This window comes from Triticum aestivum, chromosome 1A, assembly GCF_018294505.1.
Source record: "Triticum aestivum cultivar Chinese Spring chromosome 1A, IWGSC CS RefSeq v2.1, whole genome shotgun sequence".
In the NCBI taxonomy this organism is placed as follows: Eukaryota; Viridiplantae; Streptophyta; class Magnoliopsida; order Poales; family Poaceae; genus Triticum; species Triticum aestivum.
The window spans coordinates 512,301,168-512,322,342 of record NC_057794.1 but is presented as its reverse complement, the minus strand read 5'-3'; the positions used below and the strand labels follow the sequence as shown (position 1 = coordinate 512,322,342).

General features: G+C 48.6%; 1 protein-coding gene across 1 annotated transcript; it reads left to right on the top strand.

Moving 5' to 3' along the window:
• The first annotated feature begins 18,127 nt into the window (after nucleotides 1–18,127).
• Nucleotides 18,128–20,950, top strand: LOC123061448 (probable indole-3-acetic acid-amido synthetase GH3.4). Its single transcript, XM_044484573.1, has 2 exons — nucleotides 18,128–18,862; nucleotides 18,999–20,950. The coding sequence occupies exons 1-2, from the start codon at nucleotides 18,528–18,530 to the stop codon at nucleotides 20,515–20,517; spliced, it is 1,854 nt and encodes a 617-aa protein (XP_044340508.1). The 5' UTR covers nucleotides 18,128–18,527; the 3' UTR covers nucleotides 20,518–20,950.
• Nucleotides 20,951–21,175: the final 225 nt, after the last annotated feature.

The following is a 21,175-nucleotide window of genomic DNA, read 5'->3' as shown; positions in this document are numbered from 1 at the left end:
CTAGCCTAGCTAGACCCAGCCGGCTACAGGCCAACAGTGGCATGCGTCCTAGCGAGCAGCTCAGTGCAGCGCACGTCCCGCCGTGTCTGCGCATGCATGTCTGGGCTCGGCCTAACGTGTCGATCGGGACGCCATGCACGGGCGGAAATGCTCAAGGACGTTCGTTATCCAACATGGAAACTCTGCGCTCGAGAGCTGGTAGGAGTGCCACGCCGGCACTGTACACGCGCGTGCTATTATTCCCTGAGCAAAACTCAAAACTCAAAAGTCTCGAGCCTAGGCCGATAGATCTGCAGTAGGCTGATTATTCTCGCGGGATATTTCAGATCGACGACACGACGCAGACGAGGCTAGCTAGTACAGTACCTAGCTAGGCTAGGCTAGGCCACCATGATGCGCGCCACTAGCCAAGCCCGGTCTCCCGTCGTATCAGCGGAAAAAGCTAGCTGCAGGTGACCTGGAAATCGTGGCGCGCAGCCGATCCTCCCAGATTTTGCCGGATATCGATCCGTCCATCCATCCATCCATCGGTGGGTATATGTGCAGATATTCGGAGCACCCTTTTGACCATGCCACTTCAGACCGCGCAGCTCCTACGGGGTCGATGCTTGCTGCCCCCCACTGCCATGCAACCCCACGGCGAAGCACGCACGCACAGACATGCTCCAGAGTCAGGCGCAACATGCACCCACGCACGCACAGACACGGACGCGTCCGCCACTATCTCGCGGCGGATGTACCTGTGTACGTGCGTAATGGGGAGGCATGCACGGGGCTAGCCACCTCTCCCACACGAGCAGTGCCTAAGGCCAACTCTAAGAGCATCTCCAGCCGTTGGCCCCCCGGACGCATAAAAATCGCCTCCTGAGACGAGCCGGCTATACAATCGGCGCTGGGGCGGTTTTGCGCTCAGTCGTCGCTCTCAGGCGTCGAAATTGGCCCACTTTACAACCCCATTTCGGCGAATAAAGGGCCCATATAGGCAAGAATAGGCCCATATTCGGCGTGGTTTCGCCGTGTCTCGGCGTTCAATTATCAACACAATTATTTCTTATCACATATTTCATCATAGAAAAATCAAATATTTCAACAAAATAGTACAACAACAAATAGTTCAATACAAATTATATAGTTCAACAAATAAAAACTCGTATTTCATCACACGGCGTCCCCCTTGAGCCTCCATAGATGCTCAATCAGATCTTTCTGCAGTTGATGATGCATCTATGGGTCTCGGATTTCCTGACGCATACTGAGATAGGCAGTCCAAATTGCCGGTAGCTGGTGATCAACTTCGGCTAGAGGACCCTGCCTGTAGTATGGTTCAGTGTCAAACACTGGGTCTTCTTGCTCGCTCTCGATGATCATGTTGTGCAAGATGACACAGTAAGTTATAATCTCCCACATTTGATCTTTGGACTAGATCTGAGCGGGGTATCGAACAATAGCAAATCGAGATTGGAGCACACCAAATGCCCGCTCGACATCCTTCCTGCAAGCCTCTTGAAGCTTCACAAACCAAGCGTTCTTGCCTCCTGCCACAGGGTTTGAGATCGTTTTCACAAATGTCTACCATGTCGGATAGATGCCGTCAGCTAGATAGTACCCCTTGTTGTAGTGCCGCCCATTGATCTCGAAGTTCACCGGAGGAGAATGACCTTCAACAAGCTTGGCAAAGACAGGAGAGCACTGCAGCACGTTGATGTCATTGTGAGTTCCTGGCATACCAAAGGAGTGCCAAATCCAGAGGTCCTGTGTGGCCACCGCCTCAAGCACCACACTGCAACCGCCTTTGGCGCCTTTGTACATCCCCTGCCAAGCAAATGGGCAATTCTTCCATTTCCAATGCTTGCAGTCGATGCTTCCAAGCATCCCAGGAAATCCTCTTGATGCATTCTGTGCTAGGATCCGAGCAGTGTCTTCCGCATTGGGTGTTCTCAAGTATTATGGTCCAAACACTGCCACCACTGCCCGACAGAACTTGTAGAAACACTCTATGCTGGTGGACTCGGCCATGCGTCCATAGTCGTCGAGTGCATCACCGGGAGCTCCATATGCAAGCATCCTCATTGCTGTCGTGCACTTCTAGATGGAGGAAGGAAATATGCCCTAGAGGCAATAATAAAGTTATTATTTATTTCCTTATATCATGATAAAAGTTTATTATTCATGCTAGAATTGTATTAACCGGAAACATAATACATGTGTGAATACATAGACAAACAGAGTGTCACTAGTATGCCTCTACTTGACTAGCTCGTTAATCAAAGATGGTTATGTTTCCTAACCATGGACAAAGAGTTGTCATTTGATAACGGGATCACATCATTAGTTGAATGATCTGATTGACATGACCCATTTCATTAGCTTAGCACCCGATCATTTAGTATGTTGCTATTGCTTTCTTCATGACTTATACATGTTCCTATGACTATGAGATTATGCAACTCCCGTTTGCCGGAGGAACACTTTGTGTGCTACCAAACGTCACAACGTAACTGGGTGATTATAAAGGTGCTCTACAGGTGTCTCCAAAGGTACATGTTGGGTTGGCGTATTTCAAGATTAGGATTTGTCACTCCACTGATAGAAAAAGAGGCTTCCGTCCAGCCCCATTAGTCGCGAAACTGTAGGAACCGCGACTAATGAAGTCTTTAGTCGCGGTTCGGCAGATGAACCGCGACCAAATGCCTGGGCCCAGGGCGCTCGCGGGCTTTAGTCGCGGTTGGCCAGGCCAACCGCGACTAACGGTGCCCAAAGGCCTTTAGTCGCGGTTGGCCAGGCCAACCGCGACTAAAGCTCCTCCCTTTTAGTCCCGGTTTGTGGCACGAACCGGAACTAATGGGGTTGAGACCTTTAGTCCCGGTTCGTGCCACGAACCGGTACTAAAGGTCCCATTTTCAAACTCTACCCCCCCCCCCCCCCCGGGATCGCCTTTTCAGTTTTAAAAAAAAATAAAAGAAAATAATGGAAATGTCAAAAAAATAAAAGAAAATAAGTTTCTCATGTGATATGTGGTCTAGTTGTTGGGAAAATTTGCAAATGTGAATTTTGACTTTATTTGCAAAATCTCTCTGAAATTTGTAAAAATGGGCATAACTTTTGCATACTAACTCGGATGAAAAAGTTTTTTATATGAAAAATCATCTACTCGAAAAGTTACATCCAAATTTAACCGGGGGAACCCCGTTAAACATTTTCAAAATCCTCAAAAACCTAATAGAAAAAAAGTTACGGGGCTTGTAAGATCTAGAGTGGAAAAAATTGAAAAATATTCAAACAGTGGGCAAACTATGGTCAAACAATGGTCAAACTAATTATTCTAGAATATTAGTGTTACTAAATAATTATTTTAATTATTTCAATTTTGGTCAAATCTGGTCAAACTGTGGTCAAACTGTGGTCAAACAATGGTCAAACTAATTATTCAAGAAATATTAGTGTTACTAAATAATTATTGTTTTTTAAAACAATAGTTTCAAACTCAAACAGTGAAATGGGTCACTTCATGATCAAGCAAAATTCCTGAAGGTTAATAGGATTGACATCTTATTATTGTCAGGAAAACAACAAGTGCAGACTTGGAGCGTGGGAGAATAGAACCCGGAAGTTAAGCGTGCTTGGGCTGGAGTAGTGAGAGGGATGGGTGACCGGTTGGGAAGTTAGATGATTTGGAATGATGAGGGGTGATAAAAGAATAAATTGAGAAGTGATGAGGGGTGGTGATTAGAGACTAGAGGTTAAAATAATTCAGAAATTTGAAAAAAAAATTCAATTTTTTTTTCAAAAACATGCGGCGGCCTTTAGTCGCGGTTGGCCAGAAGAACCGCGACTAAAGGTCCTCCGCCCCGACGGCCACCTGGCGCCCACGTGGACGGGCCTTTAGTCGCGGTTCTTAAGCAACCGCGACTAAAGAGGGGGGCCTTTAGTCGCGCCCGTTCGGTCGCGGTTGCGCAACCGCGACTGATGGCAGTTGCGAACCGTGACCAAAGGCCCTTTTTCCACCAGTGCTCCGATTGTCGGAGAGGTATCTCTGGGCCCTCTCGGTAATGCACATCACATAAGCCTTGCAAGCATTGCAACTAATGAGTTAGTTGTGAGATGATGTATTACGGAACGAGTAAAGAGACTTGCCGGTAACGAGATTGAACTAGGTATTGAGATACCGACGATTGAATCTCGGGCAAGTAACATACCGATGACAAAGGGAACAACGTATGTTGTTATGCGGTCTGACCGATAAAGATCTTCGTAGAATATGTAGGAGCCAATATGGGCATCCAGGTCCCGCTGTTGGTTATTGACCGGAGACGTGTCTCGGTCATGTCTACATTGTTCTCGAACCCGTAGGGTCCGCACGCTTAAGGTTTCGATGACAGTTATATTATGAGTTTATGAGTTTTGATGTACCGAAGGAGTTCGGAGTCCCGGATGAGATCGGGGACATGACGAGGAGTCTCGAAATGGTCGAGACGTAAAGATCGATATATTGGACGACTATATTCGGACATCGGAAAGGTTCCGAATGATTCGGGTATTTTTCGGAGTACCGGGGAGTTACGAGAATACGGGGAAGAGTATTGGGCCTTAATGGGCTTTAGTGGGAAGGAGCCAGGAGGTGGCGCGCGCCCCTCCCAAGCCCAGCCCGAATTGGACAAGGGGTTTGGGGCACGGCCCCCTCTCCCTTCCTTCTCCACTTCCCTCCTTTCCCCCTTCTCCTAGTTGGACTAGGAAAGAAGGAGTCCTACTCCCGGTGGGAGTAGGACTCCCCTTGGCGCGCCCTCCTCCTAGGGCCGGCCTCCTTCTCCCTTGCTCCTTTATATACGGGGGCAGGGGCACCCCTAGACACACAAGTTGATCCACGTGATCATATTCTTAGCCGTGTGCGGTGCCCCCTTCCACCATAGTCCTCGATAATATTGTAGCAGTGCTTAGGCGAAGCCCTGCGACGGTAGTACATCAAGATCGTCACCACGCCGTCGTGCTGACGGAACTCTTCCCCGACACTTTGCTGGATCGGAGTCCGGGGATCGTCATCGAGCTGAACGTGTGCTAGAACTCGGAGGTGTCGTAGTTTCGGTGCTTGATCGGTCGAGCCGTGGAGACGTACGACTACATCAACCAAGTTAACGCTTCCGTTGTCGATCTACAAGGGTACGTAGATCACACTCTCCCCCTCTCGTTGCTATGCATCACCATGATCTTGCGTGTGTGTAGGAATTTTTTTGAAATTACTACGTTTCCCAACAGGTGAATCCAAGAGCGTCGGTGCAATCCATCTTGCACTTGAAGTAGTTGTCGAACTCCCGGATAGAATTCACAATCCTAAGGAAGAGCTTTCGGCTCATCCGATAACGGCGCCGAAATGTTTTCTCGCCGTGAAGTGGAGCATCGGCGAAGTAGTCAGAGTAGAGCATGCAGTAGCCTTCGAGACAATGCCGGTTCTTTGCTTTCACCCGCCCAGGCGCCAAGCCACCTCGCCGCGGCTTTTCATTGCTCGCTAGCAGCTGGGCGAGGGCGGCGAGAACCATGAGATGCTCTTCTTCCTGGACGTTGGCCTCGGCTTCCTCCTTCGACAGCGCGGCGAGCAATTCCTCGTCATCCGAGTCCATCACCGAGGCAAGCAAATCGCCAAACACCTTGCACTCGGTGGGTGTGTACCCGCCGCTAAACTGCGCCTCCGCGGCCGGAAACACCCAGCTGCTGTTGGAGGGGCTGCCGCGGCGAAGCGCTGCTATTTTTCCGGCGGGGAATGGCTATCTAGCGGTGTAGGGCGGCGGGCGGCGCCGGGATATAGCTAGTGGTGGCTGAGGGCGCGGGGGGTGGGAGGCGAGTCGGGGAAGAAAACCTTGACTTTTCCCCTGACTGTGTGGGCCAGCCACGCTTTTCCCTTGCGCCGGAGCCCCCAACTGCTCCCCAGTGTGCCGGGTTCGGCCTGTGACCACCGGGCGGAAAAAAGGGCCGAACCGGCGATTTGCGGCGTCCTGGGGGCGCGACAGGGGCGTTTTTTTCGCGCCGGCACCGAAAAAGTGACCTGAGGGGCCTGTTGGGGGCGCGGCTGGAGATGCTCTAACGCCCGACCTCAAATAGTCCGGCCGTGTCCATCTTAAGGTAAATGAACAGAACATGTCACTCAACACGCGGCTGCAAACGAACCGTCATTCATTTTTCTTCCGCTTTGGACGCATTCGCGGCCTAAAGTTGGGTCGCGTTCGCAGCCGAACGGACACGCGCAGATGATTCGTCCTCGGATGATGAAGAGCTAGTGGTGGGTGCATTGGTTGTCCATGACCACATTAGTAGGAAGCGGCCTTGGTACATGGGATCAATCCTCGGCCATGTTTCAGTCTTGAACCGCAATAGGGAGAGAGACCACACCCTTCTCTACGCCGATTATTTTGAGAATAGCGCACTCTTCAAACCACACAAATTTTGCCGCCGCTTTTCGTATGGCGAGACATGTGTTCAATCATATTTGGGAGAGAGTGGTAGCATATGATCCATACTGAGTGCAAAGAGGATGCCCTTGGCCAGCTTGGCTTCTCTTCTTATCAGAAATGCACCGCGGCTATCCACATGCTTGCATATGAAATTCATGTTGATCTTGTGGATGAGCATGTTCGTACGAGTGAGTCCACATGTCTCCTCTCAATGTATAGTTTTCTGCAAGACCGTGGTGGTAGTGTTCGGCCCTAAGTACCTGAGAGAGCCAACTGCCGCTGATACAGAGAGGTTGTTGGCTGTCAATGCTGAGAGGGGCTTTCCGGGCATGCTTGATAGTATTGATTGTATGCACTAAAAGTGAAAGAACTGTCAATTTGCTTGGCAGGGGTTGTACAAGGGGTATGTGAAAGGTGCTACTGTCATACTTGAAGTGGTGGCTTCACAAGATCGTGGATATGGCATTTTTTTCTTTGGCATGGCTGGTTCTCATAGTGATATCAGTGTTCTTCAGTGTTCTCCCGTGTTTGCAAGGCTTGTAGAAGGCCACTGTCCGAAGGTGAACTTTGAGGTCAATGGCCACTAGTACAACAAGAAATATTACCTTGCTGATGGTATCTATCCAGAATGGTCCACTCTTGTGAAAACCATACCCAATCCGCAAGGAGAGAAGAGACCGAGTTTTGCCCAAATGCAGGAGAGTGCTAGGAAGGATGTGGAGCGTGCTTTCGGTGTGCTTCAGTCTCAATGGGGTATCATTCAAAACCCTGCATTGACATGGAGCACACAGAAGCTTTGGGAAGTGATGACTGCATGTGTGATCATGCACAACATGATCGTGCAGGATGAGCGTGATGAAAGCATCTACGACCAAGGGTTTGATTTTTAGGGTGAAAATGTTGAGTCTGAGCAGCCACCTCCTGCAACCTCCGAACAGTTTGTCAATTTTCATCGTGAATTGCGGGATTGGCATACTCATTTCTAGCTTCAGAATGGCTTGGTTGAGCACATGTGGACCCACATTGGCAATTCAGTAGATTTATCAATTTAATTTCTTTTCATGCAGATAAATTTCGATTGGGTTACAAGACTATTTGATATTGTATTTTTTTGATTGGGTTGTAAAGAAACTATTTCGGACATATTACTATTTGCTATGTTTGATCTCAACCATTTGATAATATGCACAGCGGACGAGATGCGATGGAAATGCGGCCATGCGTTGGGCGCACGGCCGGCACGTCCATAAATCCAGACAGACACGGCTTCATTGCCACCCCAAGCAGGCGAAAAGCGAACGAAACGAACGTCCGTTTAGGGTCCTGCGTTGGAGTTGGCCTAGTTAGACCTCCTCCAATGCAAAGATGCTTAGATGAGGTGCTAAGCATATTAAATGCCTTAGCAACTCAAGTCCCCAATGCAAATGTGCTAAGCTTTTGGGTGCTAATCTTCATGCATTTAATTAGTTGTAGACTCAGAAATATGCTTTCACCTAGGTACACGTGCTTAGCACCGTTTTTTTCTGGGGTCACCCTACTACTCTCTCTCTTCTTAACTAACATGCCACATCAGATTTTTTGCTTAGTTGGCAAGCTTAGCACTTGTATAAGGTGAAGCATTGGGAGGGGCCTTACTCAATAAGGCTGCTGCCAATGCATGGGTGCTTAGATGAGGTGCTAAACACATTAAATAGCTTAGCAACTATACTCCCCAATGCATAGGTGCTTAGCTTATGGTTGTTAAGCTTGCTTCATTTAATGATTTAGCAACTAAAGCTCTTCATGTATTGGTGGGCTTTTTTCCTTTAAATGTTTTGCCTAGGTTCACGCGCTTAGCGTTGTTTCTTTTTAGGGTCACCACACTCATCTTTCTTCTCTTAAATAACATGCCACATCAGATTTTTTGCCTATGTGGAAGGCTTAGCACCTGTACAAGATGAAGCATTGGGAGGGGCCTAAGATGTTAGACTAAGCATGCACGGCGTTGATTCCCTACTACTTGATGGGTCAATCAATCCAAACACCACTCCATGGAATGGAATGTGTGTGTGGTCTTAATCTGCCTGCCTACGGCATGGCTTAGCTTGCTAGACATGCACTAGAGCGGTCGATTGAGGGCTGTGCCGCCATGACAAGTGCGTGTGTGATGGCTGTAGTATCACCAGTTCAAGGCCTGGGCATCCGACGACCCTGAACCAGAAGCTGGTCCTTGTCAGCCTCATCACGCAGCAGTACTTGCCGGTAGCAAGAAACGACCGCCGGATCGGTCGAGATCGCCGGGGAAAGCAGGATTTGCTAGAAAGCGAGCAATCATTTTGCCCCGGATACAGCAAAGTAGCAATCTCAGAAATTAGTTAATAATAGTCGTACGAACCTTTGTTCGCTGATTAGTTAATCATCGGCAAAGAGCCCTTTGACCGGCCGGGGCTAGCAGCTAAGCATATCTGGTGGTAGTAGCAGTACTAGTTAATTAGTGTGCGATTTAGTAGCGGTAAGTGCTCGGAATCCTCTCTCGTTGGACGGCCATGGAATCGATCGGATGGTCCCGGCCCAGAAAGTGGAGATCTAGAGATATGAGGCATCAAGCTGGCCGGCCGGGCGAGATCTAGGGAGATAAAGAATCCGCAATCTGATGCTCCGGGAGGTTAAATCTACTGCACTGCACTTGATCGATCTCATCATTAGCAAGTGCTTTGTTTAACTTTGCAACGATGTTCGTAGCTAGGCAGCGCCCGTCGTGGACCGATCGAAACTGGTAGTAGTAGTGAGATCGATCTCAACCGAATTCAGAACCTATCCGTACGCCTCAAAAGGTAGTGGACCGGACAATGGCGGAGCCACCCATCGGGGCGGCACGCCGACGACCGTGCGCGTAGCTTTCCTCCTAAAGCGCCCATGCACCCAAAAGTCTGATAGGATTTACCCGTGCAAATAATAATACGCAGGGAGCAGATAAATACTTATGTGATCTCGCATCGCATCGCATCGCATGCAATTTTACCACTTGACCGGCCACTGCGTCGTGTAGGAGCCAGTGGCGACACCGATTGAACCGCCGTCAAATTCCACGTCCAAATTAACCAAGAATCAATTAGTAGTAAGTGGTCGGTCGCTCTCGCCGTCGTCAGGTGCGTGCGTGCGTGCGGCATCGTCGCAAGTCAGAGCTGCGACCTGAAACGATGCCATTTGATTTGCAGCATCGCCGTTCCCACCGCGAAGCTGAGAAAGGATTTGGGAGGGAGATTCCCGGCCTGCGAGACCGATATCTTAACTCCTGGATGTCAGTCAGATATGAAACGGACCGGCCAGGAGGACGCGACAGAGGACCAAATCTGCAGGACCTGGTCGATATATAGACTTTTTATGCAGTACATATAGTAGTACTATGATCGTCTCTGTTATGGCGCCATGCACATGGTTTGACACTTGGAACCGCACAGGCGACGACCTTGGGATTGCGACGGAAACCAATAAGAATGGCCACTGGTTGCGCCCGGGCCGCTGATAATCAGTAAGTACATCTATATCTATATGGTACGCACTACGTACGATACGGGAGACGCGCAACTTAAGTCGGATTCGGTGACCACGATCGCTCGCCTAATGGGAGGTTAGGGGCGGGGTTATGGGGGACAGCCGAGCCGCGGCCAGGCATTGACTATTAACAGATGGGTGAGTAATTAACCCAAGCTAATCTAATCCAATCCTGCATCAAAAGAAGATGGCATTGCTTCCCGGGCTTGCCTACCCTCTCGCGGCTTCCTGGAGCTCAGCTCAGCTGGCTACGCGACGTACGAGGACACACCAACCCAAACCCCCTTCTGTTTTCTCTCTTTGCCTACGTAGAAATCAGGCAAGTTTGGTTTTGGTACGCGTCCGATCCGATTGCTAGGACATGCATGCAACATGCATGCATGTATATGGAAACGGACGCCGCGACACTCCAGCTTGTTGCACTTGCCCTGGAAACATACCTAGGCAGCAGGTTTCGTCTTTGCTTTGCTCTCTTCTCCGGCTGTCCGAAGCAGAGAGTGCGTACGTACGTTTCATGTCGTGTCTGCTTTCTTGTCTGCTTCGTGTCCGCGAGCTTCTTCTCTTGTCTCCTTCGTCTTCCAAAAAAAATACACACTCTTGTCTGCTTGGGCAGTCCTTTCGGACACACACACCCGCGCACTGTGTTTGACAAGTGTATGTACACAACTTGCCACTGTCTACCACCTTTCCCGCCCATGAATTAGTTGTTCATCGTTAGTCGTCTCCCAAGGGACAAAACCCTAGTGCAACCAGCTGCCTTTTGGCCTCTGAAAAAAATCCTTAAAAAAACCTTTGCAGGTCGTTGCAGAGAGGACAAAGGAGCACGCGTCACGCCGCTGTTGACGTGCAATCATAGTTAGCTGGAGGGGCGAGTTGCTTTCGCCGGGAAGTGATACCGTTGCCGGCCGACGGGCCGGCACCCTCGCGGCCGCGGCTCGCGCACGCAAAGGCCGCGCGCCCCGCCCGCCCGGTGCACCATATGCGCGCGCCCGCATTGGCCGAACCCCGGCATCCATCCCCGGCTCGTGTCGCCTCGATCGCGTGTTTACTGCTGCCACGCCGGCGCACGTTTCCTCTCGGGTTCAGTCCAGCCAACCAACCTTTGGTGAGTGCGCGCCAAGTGCAAAACACAGCACTCCATGCCGTTCATTTGAAAAAAAAAGAGAAAAACACAGTACTCAGGTCATGTAGGAGTACTCGTATTTTCATATTTGTAACCAATTGGTTCATTTTATTATTTGGTAAAATAAGCTAGACTGTAAATTGAATGATACTACCGTTTTGCGGGAAAAAGAAATTGAATATAATTTTTTTCTGGGCAAAGAAATTGAATATTGTCGTATACCTTTCATACTGCAAATTTTAGACTCGTCTCAATGTGCAATTTCCGATGGCCACCTTTTGAATATTGTTGTACACCTTCAAACATGTGTGTGCATTTTTAAAAAGATGACCATGTCATGAAAGTCACAAAGCACAGTTGTTCAATCTTCACCTCGACATCAAACTTACAAAAGCCAACAATTACCATGTCTCCAATATTAATACATCCTCTCGAATATCTACACATCCAAATGCACCAAACCCGAGCAATAATTACTAATAGCAAGCTTGTGGGTACATTTTACCTGCTGTAGGCTCTGCTGGGGGTATCCTTGTGGGTACCAAAACCAATCTTTTTGAGGTGCTTAATGTAAGCTGTAAAAAATACTGCATTATCATTACCCTGAAAAATAAAAGTGACGGGTTCTGTTGGCATTTGATTGTGGTTTATGACACAGCTTATGCTGTAGACAAGCTTGACTTTATTGCTGAACTGCATGAGAATATGGATGATTTATGTTATCCTGTTTTACTGGGAGGTGATTTTAATCTGATTAAAGAAGTTAAAGATAAATTTTCAGGCAATATAATACTTCCTGGACATTCTTGTTCAATGACTGGATTAATAAATGGGGGCTTATGGAATATAAGTTAGCTAATAGGGTTTATACCTGGAGTAACAACCAAGACAACCCCATCTTTGCCACTATTGACAGGGTTTTCTCTGCCACTAGTTGGGACAGTCACTTCCCTCTCACTACCTTATGTGCCCTCCTTAGGGTGGGGAGTGACCATGCCCCAATTCTTCTTGATTCTGGAGTGGGTAGTGGTAACCCAGCTAAGCCTTTTAGATTTGAGAAATGGTGGTTAGACCAACCAGACTTTAGAACCCTGGTGGAAAAAATTTGGGCCACACCATCACCTTGTGCAACTGCTATTGGGACTTGGCAATTTAAAACCAAGCTATTTAGGAAAAGTGTTAAAGGTTGGAGCATAAATCTAGAAGCAGCCATGAAAAGAAAAAGAAAGATCTCCTCCAGGAGTTTGATATCCTTGATATCTTTGCTGAACAAAACATAACTAATGATGGGGATGTCCTCGGAATGAAACAAATTAAAGAGGAACTTGAGGGGATCTGGAAGAAAGAAGAGACTGCTATGTGGCAGAGATCTAGAGATAGGAAGATCAAAGAGGGAGACAGAAACACAACTTATTTTCATGCTGTTGCTAACCAGCGCAGAAGGAAAAATCAGTTGTCTATCCTGGAGGGCCCCAATGGGCCTGTATACTCCACTAAGGACATGCTTGAGGTGGCAACTAACTTTTATAAAAACCTCTTTGGATTTGAGCCTAAACCTAATATACATTTAGATGATCAATTTTGTTCTGAGGAAGAAATGGTAACAGAAGCAGAAAATGCTTCCCTGGAAAGACCTTTCTCAGAAGAAGAAATTAAAGAAGCCATTATGGGATCATATGCTAATGGAGCCCCTGGTCCTGATGGTCTATCTTTTCTCTTTTATCAACAATTCTGGGAGGTAATCAAAAATGACTTTATGGCTTTGGTTAGAGATTTTGAGAATGGGACTCTAGATATCCAGAGACTAAACTATTCTATTGTTACTTTGATCCCTAAAGAGCCAGATGCCAAGAATATGAGGAAGTTCAGACCAATCTGTTTGAGCAACTGTTCTGTTAAGATATTTAGTAAAGCTATGACAAACAGAGTTGGCCCTGTTGGTCATAGGCTCTTATCCCCCTGCCAATCTGCCTTTGTGAGAAGCAGGTTCATTCTAGAAAGTGTAGTTACTGCTCATGAGGCCATCCATGAAGTCCATAAATCAAAAGAATCTGGGATTGTTCTCAAAATAGACTATGAAAAAGCCTATGATAGAATGAACTGGGATTTCCTAGTGGAAATGCTTACATCTAGGGGGTTTGGGGCTAAGTGGATTAGATGGAACCTATCCATTTTGCAACAGAGCTCCTTCTGTGTTAAGATCAATGATGTCCTGGGTTCTTACTTTGTGGGTGGAAAAGGGTTAAAACAAGGGGATCCAAGTTCCCCCATGCTTTTTAATTTGGTGGCTAATGTGTTCTCTCGTATGTTAGCTAAAGTTGTTAGTAATAATATCATATCTGGGATTGTTCCCCATATCATCCCACAAGGGCTGATATGCCTACAATATGCTGATGATACAATTCTCTTTCTTAACCCTAAACCTGAATATGTTAGGAACTTGAAATGGTTACTTGCTTGCTTTGAAAACCTTTCTGGGTTAAAAATCAACTATGACAAATGTGAAGTAGTACCTATTAATATGAATGAGAATGATGCTAAGCTCCTATCTCAGATTTTCTGCTGTAAGTTGGGGGATTTCCCTCTAAAATACCTTGGAGTTCCTTTACACTACCTCAAATTGAGAAGAGAAGACATCCAATATATCATAGACAAGATCATCAAAAGGATATGTGGCTGGAAGGGGAGACTACTTAGCTATGAAGCAAAGCTAGTCCTCCTCAAGGCATGTATTACCAGTATCCCTATGTATCTTATGTTAGTCATTAAGTTCCCCAAGTGGGCAATCAAAGCTATCACTTCTCAGATGGCACACTTTTTCTGGGGAAATGTAGGGGATGAACATAAGTATCACCTTGCTAATTGGGGGTTGATCTCTCAGAAAAAAGACTTTGGTGGTCTGGGGGTACCTAACCTGAGAGAATTTAATATGGCCTTGCTAGCTTCTTGGGCTAAGAGATATTTTATGGACAGTAACAAGAACTGGGTAAAGTTGATCGACCACAAATATAAAACTGCTAAGCCAAATGTGCTGTGGACTAAACAGGGTGTGGGCTCTCCCTTCTGGAAAGGAGTCACTTGGGCCTTGGAGGGGAGTAGGCCCTTCTATAAATGGAAACTAGGAAATGGTAATAAGATAAGCTTTTGGGATGACTTTTGGGTGGGGGATTCTTCCCTCAAAACCCAATTCTGGGACGTTTATGAAATCTGCCAACAGCAGTGCTGCGCAGTTTCTGAAGTGTGGGATGGCTCTACTCTCAAACTTACCTTCAACAGATGTGTGGGGCCGAGTTTTTGGGAAGATGGCATGAATTGATCCGAAGCATTTCTGATATACCAATTACTGGCGAGACGGACCAACCCATTTGGAGGTTGGAGTCGTCGGGGGTTTATTCGGTTAAGTCATTATATAACATGATTAATTGGGGCGGGGTGACTACCCCCATTTGGAAAAAATTCTGGAAGATTGTGGTACCTCACAGATATTTAGTTTTTCTTTGGCTAGCCTTTCGTAACAAAATCCTTACCAGAGATAACTTGAATAAGAGGAGAGAGGTGGAAAATCTAAAATGCTTATTTTGTGATGAGGATGAAACTGTATGTCACCTATTCTTTGAGTGTGTGGTTGCTAAACAAGTTTGGAGTGATATATCTGACTCTTTTGAGTTTAGTATTCCAAATGATATGAATGAATTATCTTCCTTCTGAAACCTAAATAACAAAAAATCTGTTACTAATATTGCCTGTGTTGCTACCATCTGGAGCATTTGGACGATGCGTAACGACATGTGCTTTCAGGGCGTACAGTGGACAAGCACGCGTGCAATCTTGGCGAGGATCAGTTCATCACTGCACCAGTGGAAGGTACTCTGTGCGGGCGACCAATCTGTGTTGCTGAGAAGATGCATCCAACTCCTAGATCGGCGAAGAGGCGAGCTGCTCAGGATTGCATGGGCGTCGGCCTAAGAGCTTGCAAGAGGAAGACCTGGGATGAGACGCCGAAGATTCATCCAGAGTGAAGAAAAAAAGCAGATGTTCTCTGCACTCCTAGACACTGCTCCTTGTTCTTGATTTGGTCGAGGGCCTAGTCCTTCTGTTTTGTTGAGCTGGCAACGTATTCGTCAGTCTCCCTATCGTGGTAGATGTATGGCCGTCTCTGCGCTCCTTCAGGACGCCGAACTTTTTCCTTTTTATTTCGATGTCTCTGGTCCTGCCATTCAGGCAGGTCCCGAATGCTTGTAACGGTCCTGCTGTGACTCGCGCTTTGCTCTGTTTATAATAAAAATGGAGCGGGGGGAACCCCTTTCGATCAAAAAAAAACTAATAGCAAGCAAGGACTTGAGTTGCAACAAAATATATTACAAGAGGGCAAAAAATTAAGGGAAGCAGAAGTATGTAAGTGCACTAGGTAAATGCCCGTGCGTTGCAACGGATCATACATAATTTAGTGATTCAACATCAAATGTGCACAACATAACCGTTAGTAACCTCATGGACATCAGGTGTATTTGTCAACGTTTTTGACGATTAAATCACTCTTCTTCAGTGGTCGTTGTTGCGATGGGAAAGAAGGGTAGACGCATGACATCGGGAAGGGGCTTACCAGAGAGAAAAGACATTGCAAAGCAACACCATGACGTTGTTGGTAGCTGCGCGCCTCTATCGCTACCATGATTGCACTACATGTTGTTGTACTTCTATGCTTATATGGAGAAGTTGTAAGGCTTGAAAGCTAACAAGACAACCCCAAAAAAACTAACAAGAAAAATCCAAAGGAAGCCCTCGTTAATCATTAATTATATTCAGATTTACTACAATTTTCCTTTGCTTTGGCACAAGAAAGCACGATCATTTTCTCGTACATACTGAATATAAAAAATCCTTATTCAAGATTACAATGCTTTCAAGCTTTCAGCGGCTTCTCTTCGTTATTTCTAACCATCTTCTAGCTCCTCATGTTTACCATCTTCTAGCTTTCTCTCCACTTGATCATCTTGATGCATGCCGCCGTCACAGTGAACCTTACCTCCATAGTCATTGTTACTCATGTGTATCAATCTCACATAAGCAAGACATTGATGAGAAGATGGAACATGATTTTATTCAACTGGGTAGATGAATATATGATCAAGTGGAAGAAGAATTAAGAAACATATTTATTCCATGAGGTATAAGAGAAATATTAATAAACTCACCAAGGAGGAGAAAATAGAAAAACTAAGCATCATGGTCAACTAAACCTGGACCAAAGATAAATACCGGAGATGTAATAAAGTGGGGCTCGTAATTTAATATAAGTGGAGCTACACACGCCCAACACAAGGGACTCATTTTAGTTCTTGCTCTGCCTACTTTTCCAGGAAGCATTTTGGTCCTCCATAATACTCCCTTCGTTTAATGATATTACATTTTTGAACGGAGGGAGTACATTCCTAGTTACATAAGTACGAATGAAAATATGAATAGTAAATTGATTCCTCCCTTTAGTGATCCGAAAATGGAGCAGAAACTATTCTCACATTCTTCCCCAGAGGTGACCCTGGGTTATCGAACCCACGGGAGGAAGGTCCCCTTTAAGCTAGGGTCTTTAGCAAGCTTTTGTTAAAGAAACAATTCGAGCTTTTGACCGACCAAAATCAAACAACCTGTAGTAAAACACTTATAATAAAATAGGCACGATTATGAGGTCTTAACCCTTACAACCACTTATTTGTGTTGGGACCAAATATAATCTTAATTTGTGCGCTGGAAGTCACCCCGAGATTTGCTTGTTACGAACCGATGTGGAGGATGTGCCGAAATCACGTCTTGGTCGGCACGCGTCCTGCATCAAGAGTTAGTTGTCCAACCGAAGGTCCTATCCATCTCGCAGGGTTGCCTAGATAATTAAGATTGCAATAATCAGACAAGAGTTTTGGATGTTTAGTGACTACACCTCTTGAATCCTCATGGATAAGATCTGTATTACCGTACTAAACTCTTCTATCACTGGTTTTCATAATATCAGTTCATGGTCTACCCACCCTTAGCCCGTACGTGGCTCGCTCTCAATGATCCTGGGTACATGCAGGGATGAAGAACGCAGACGAGAAAAGAGACATCTACGAAACAAATTTTATTTCACACATACGGGACGTTAATTCAAGGCACTTTCATTGACCCCACAACAAATACAGAGGGTTGCAAGGCTCTTGCCTTAACCCATGCCTTACCGAATAAAGATCAAATCACATGAAGACCACATTGAAAAACACACCATGGAGATTATTTGATTGATAATACGTCTTACAATGGATGCCGTGTGCGATGCACGATTGCAAGTATGATCTAGTGGGAGAGGAACTACGGTGGTGATGGCGGCTATGGAGATGGAAATGGCAGTGGCTCGGTTGATGGAGATGGTTGAACATGACTATGTTCTGGCTTTGCTCGCAGACTGTTAATATTTCGGCCTCGACCCTTTCATAAAAGTTGTTCAGGTGGATGAGAGGCCTCGGTTTCTACATGTTGTTTTATTGGTCGTTGAATTTCTTTGTACCAATTGACCCAAATTTAATGGGTTGCCAAATATTGGTTGTTTATTGATTTGTACCGATTGATCCAAACTTAATTTGTTGCCAAATATACCAAAGATTTATCAGGTTACTACTACCAAAGATTGATCAAAATTTATTTGTACCCATTGACCAGAATTTAATGGGTTGCCAAAGATACCGTATTGCTAAAGAAGAGATTGGTTATCGTACATGAATTACTTGGTTACCAAAGATAGAAGAGTGGGTCTTTTCTCTTTTCCCGCAAAAGAAAAGAAATAAAGAAAAGAAAAGGGTTCTTTCCTCTCACAAAATCAAAAGGGGGCAAAAAAAAGGAGGAGTAGTGACCAACTAATCCAGGGGGTCGATGATCACGCAGATGGTATGGCGGATCGCCGGAGCAAATATGGAGCCAACCGCTTGCCACTTGCGGCCTCCACATCATTTCTGTGACTCATCATGCATATGAGCCTCCCCCTCCCTCTCTCCCTCCCGCGTATCAGAAAAACGACGAAGATCAGGCTAGAATACGACCCCGAGAGCACCAGAAACCCCCCATCATTCGCGCATCGTACGGGGTTTTGGTATTCTCCCTTTCACTCGCTCGCAATCGTACCTACGTGCGTGCGTACGTACGGGACACCGGATGTACCACTACTCGGGGGCGAAAAGACGAGGCTGTCCTCGACGCCCCCCGGTGTCCTATAAATCTGCGCCGCCCGCTCGCGCTTCTGCCCACACCCACACCACACAGACACAAGCACCCTTCACTTATCAGACGGACGCCGGTGATAAGAGCCACGAGCGAGCTAGCGAGCTAGCCTCCGTCCGCGTCGCACGCACTACACGACACCGCCGCGGTAGAGGAGGCTGTGCTTGCCGGTGCGGTGCAGTGCCATGCCGGAAGCGCCGATGGCGGCGGGGGCGGGGGCGGGGGACGGAGTCTCCTGGGAGGAGGCGCACCGCCAGGTGCTCGACCTCATCGAGCGCGTGACCCGGTGCGCCGGGGAGATACAGCGCCAGGTGCTGGTGGAGATCCTGGCGCAGAACGCGCCGGCCGAGTACCTGCGCCGCATCGGCGTCCCGGGCGCCGCCCCCGGCGCCGACGACGCGTTCCGCCGCCTCGCGCCGCTCACCACCTACGAGGACATCCTCCCCGACGTCATCCGCATCGCCAACGGCGACTCCTCGCCCATCCTCTCCGGCAAGCCCATCCGCGAGTTCCTCACTAGGTACGCACGCACGCACGCACGCATCGATCCATCCGTCCATCCATCACACCCTAGCCTGCTACGTATTACGTACGTACATGTGTCCGTTTTGGCATGGTTGAACGCCGATCTAATGGACGAACGAACCTACCTGCAGCTCCGGCACGTCGGGAGGGGAGCGGAAGCTGATGCCCACCATCGAGGAGGAGATGGACCGCCGGTCCATGCTCTACAGCCTGCTCATGCCGGTCATGAGCCAGGCCATGCCGGGGCTGGACAAGGGCAAGGCCATGTACCTCTACTTCGTCAAGGCCGAGTCGCGCACGCCGGGCGGGCTGCCGGCGAGGCCCGTCCTCACCAGCTTCTACCGGAGCCGCCATTTCCTGGAGCGCCCCCACGACCCCTACACCGTCCACACCAGCCCCGACGAGGCCATCCTGTGCGTCGACGCGTACCAGAGCATGTACGCGCAGCTGCTCTGCGGCCTCGTCCACCGCGCGGACGTGCTCCGCGTCGGCGCGGTCTTCGCGTCCGGGTTCCTCCGCGCGATCCACTTCCTCGAGAAGCACTGGGAGCGTCTGTGCCGGGACATCCGCACCGGCGAGCTGGACGCGGAGATCACCGACTGTGCCGTGCGCGCCGCCGTCGGCCGGGTTCTCCGCCCGGACCCGGCCCTCGCCGACGCGATCGAGGACGCGTGCAAGAGGTCGTCGTGGAAGGGCGTGATCCGGAGGGTGTGGCCCAACACCAAGTACATAGACGTCATCGTCACGGGCGCCATGGCCCAATACATCCCTACCCTCGACTACTACGGCGGCGGCCTGCCTCTGGCGTGCACTATGTACGCCTCCAGTGAGTGCTACTTCGGCCTAAATCTGAACCCGATCTGCAGTCCAGCCGACGTCGCCTACACGCTGATCCCGACAATGTGCTACTTCGAGTTCCTCCCCGTCCAATCCGGCAGCAGCGCCGCCGCCGGCGAGCCGGACCACCGGGACCTCGTCAACCTCGTCGACGTGAAGCTCGGCAAGGAGTACGAGCTAGTCGTCACCACCTACTCCGGCCTGTACCGCTACCGCGTGGGCGACGTCCTCCGGGTGGCGGGGTTCAAGAACGCGGCGCCCATGTTCAACTTCCTCCGGCGGAAGAACGTGGCGCTGAGCGTCGACGCCGACAAGACGGACGAGGCGGAGCTCCACGCCGCCGTGAGCAGCGCCGTGCAGCACCTGGAGCCGTTCGGCGCGTCGCTCGTGGAGTACACGAGCTACGCCGACGCGAGCACCATCCCGGGCCACTACGTGCTCTTCTGGGAGCTCCGCGCGGGCGGCGGGTCCACGACCCCGGTGCCGGCGTTCGTGTTCGAGGACTGCTGCCTCGCCGTGGAGGAGTCGCTCAACAGCGTGTACCGGCAATGCCGCGCCGCCGACCGCTCCGTGGGGCCCCTCGAGATCCGCGTCGTCTCCGAGGGTACGTTCGACAAGCTGATGGACCTGGCGCTGAGCCGCGGCGCGTCGATCAACCAGTACAAGGCGCCGCGGTGCGTGCGGCCGGGCCCGGTGGTGGAGCTGCTCGACGGCAGGGTGGAGGGGAGGTACTTCAGCCCCAAGTGCCCCAAGTGGAGCCCCGGGAGCGCGCAGTGGACCGGCGGCCATGGCAAGACGCTGAGCACCAGTTAGTTCATGGGGTACATCGATCGGAGTTGGTTAAGGTAATTAAAATCGGTGGAGCGGCTAGTTAATTAAGATAAGAGAGGGAGAAAGGACGTGGTGGCCGAGTCTTGATCGGAGACTGATGGACGGTGAGTGATCAGGAGCTGAGCCACACTACTAGCAGTACCATATAAGTCTCCAATGTTTGTTTAATTAGCTAGCTAGCTAATCATGGAGTGTCAGCTTAGCTAGGACGTATCTATGGTTTTTGTTTCTTTCTCTTTATGCCTTTTGTAATAAAGTAGTTGTAGCGGCTGTTGTTTTTTTGTTTCTTTGTCATTTTTGGGTAATGTAGTAGACGCTCGATTTGTAAATGTAAGTCGTCGGTCGTTAGTCTTTATGATTATGGACGCACAGAACATGTCATGTGCTACCCATTTTATGCTCCTGCCAAGTTTAATTTTTGCTTTCGGGATTGCTAAATCTCAGTCCACTTTTTTCGATAAAGGGCGTCTATATTAACTCAAAACGTAACATCAAGAAGATACAAATCATGATGAGTAATACATGGCCTCTGCATAGTTAGAATGTACACAGTCAACCTTAGAGTTAACAAAGGAAGGAGAAGGGAGCCGGCACGACCACCATGTTCCCAATCTGGAGAGCTTGCTCATCTAACCGGGGC

Coding starts and splice junctions, on each gene's coding strand:
- LOC123061448 (XM_044484573.1), top strand. CDS start 18,528: ATGCCGGAAGCGCCGATGGCGGCGGGGGCGGGGGCGGGGGACGGAGTC. Junction 18,863..18,998: donor ATCCGCGAGTTCCTCACTAG/GTACGCACGCAC, acceptor ACCTACCTGCAG/CTCCGGCACGTCGGGAGGGG.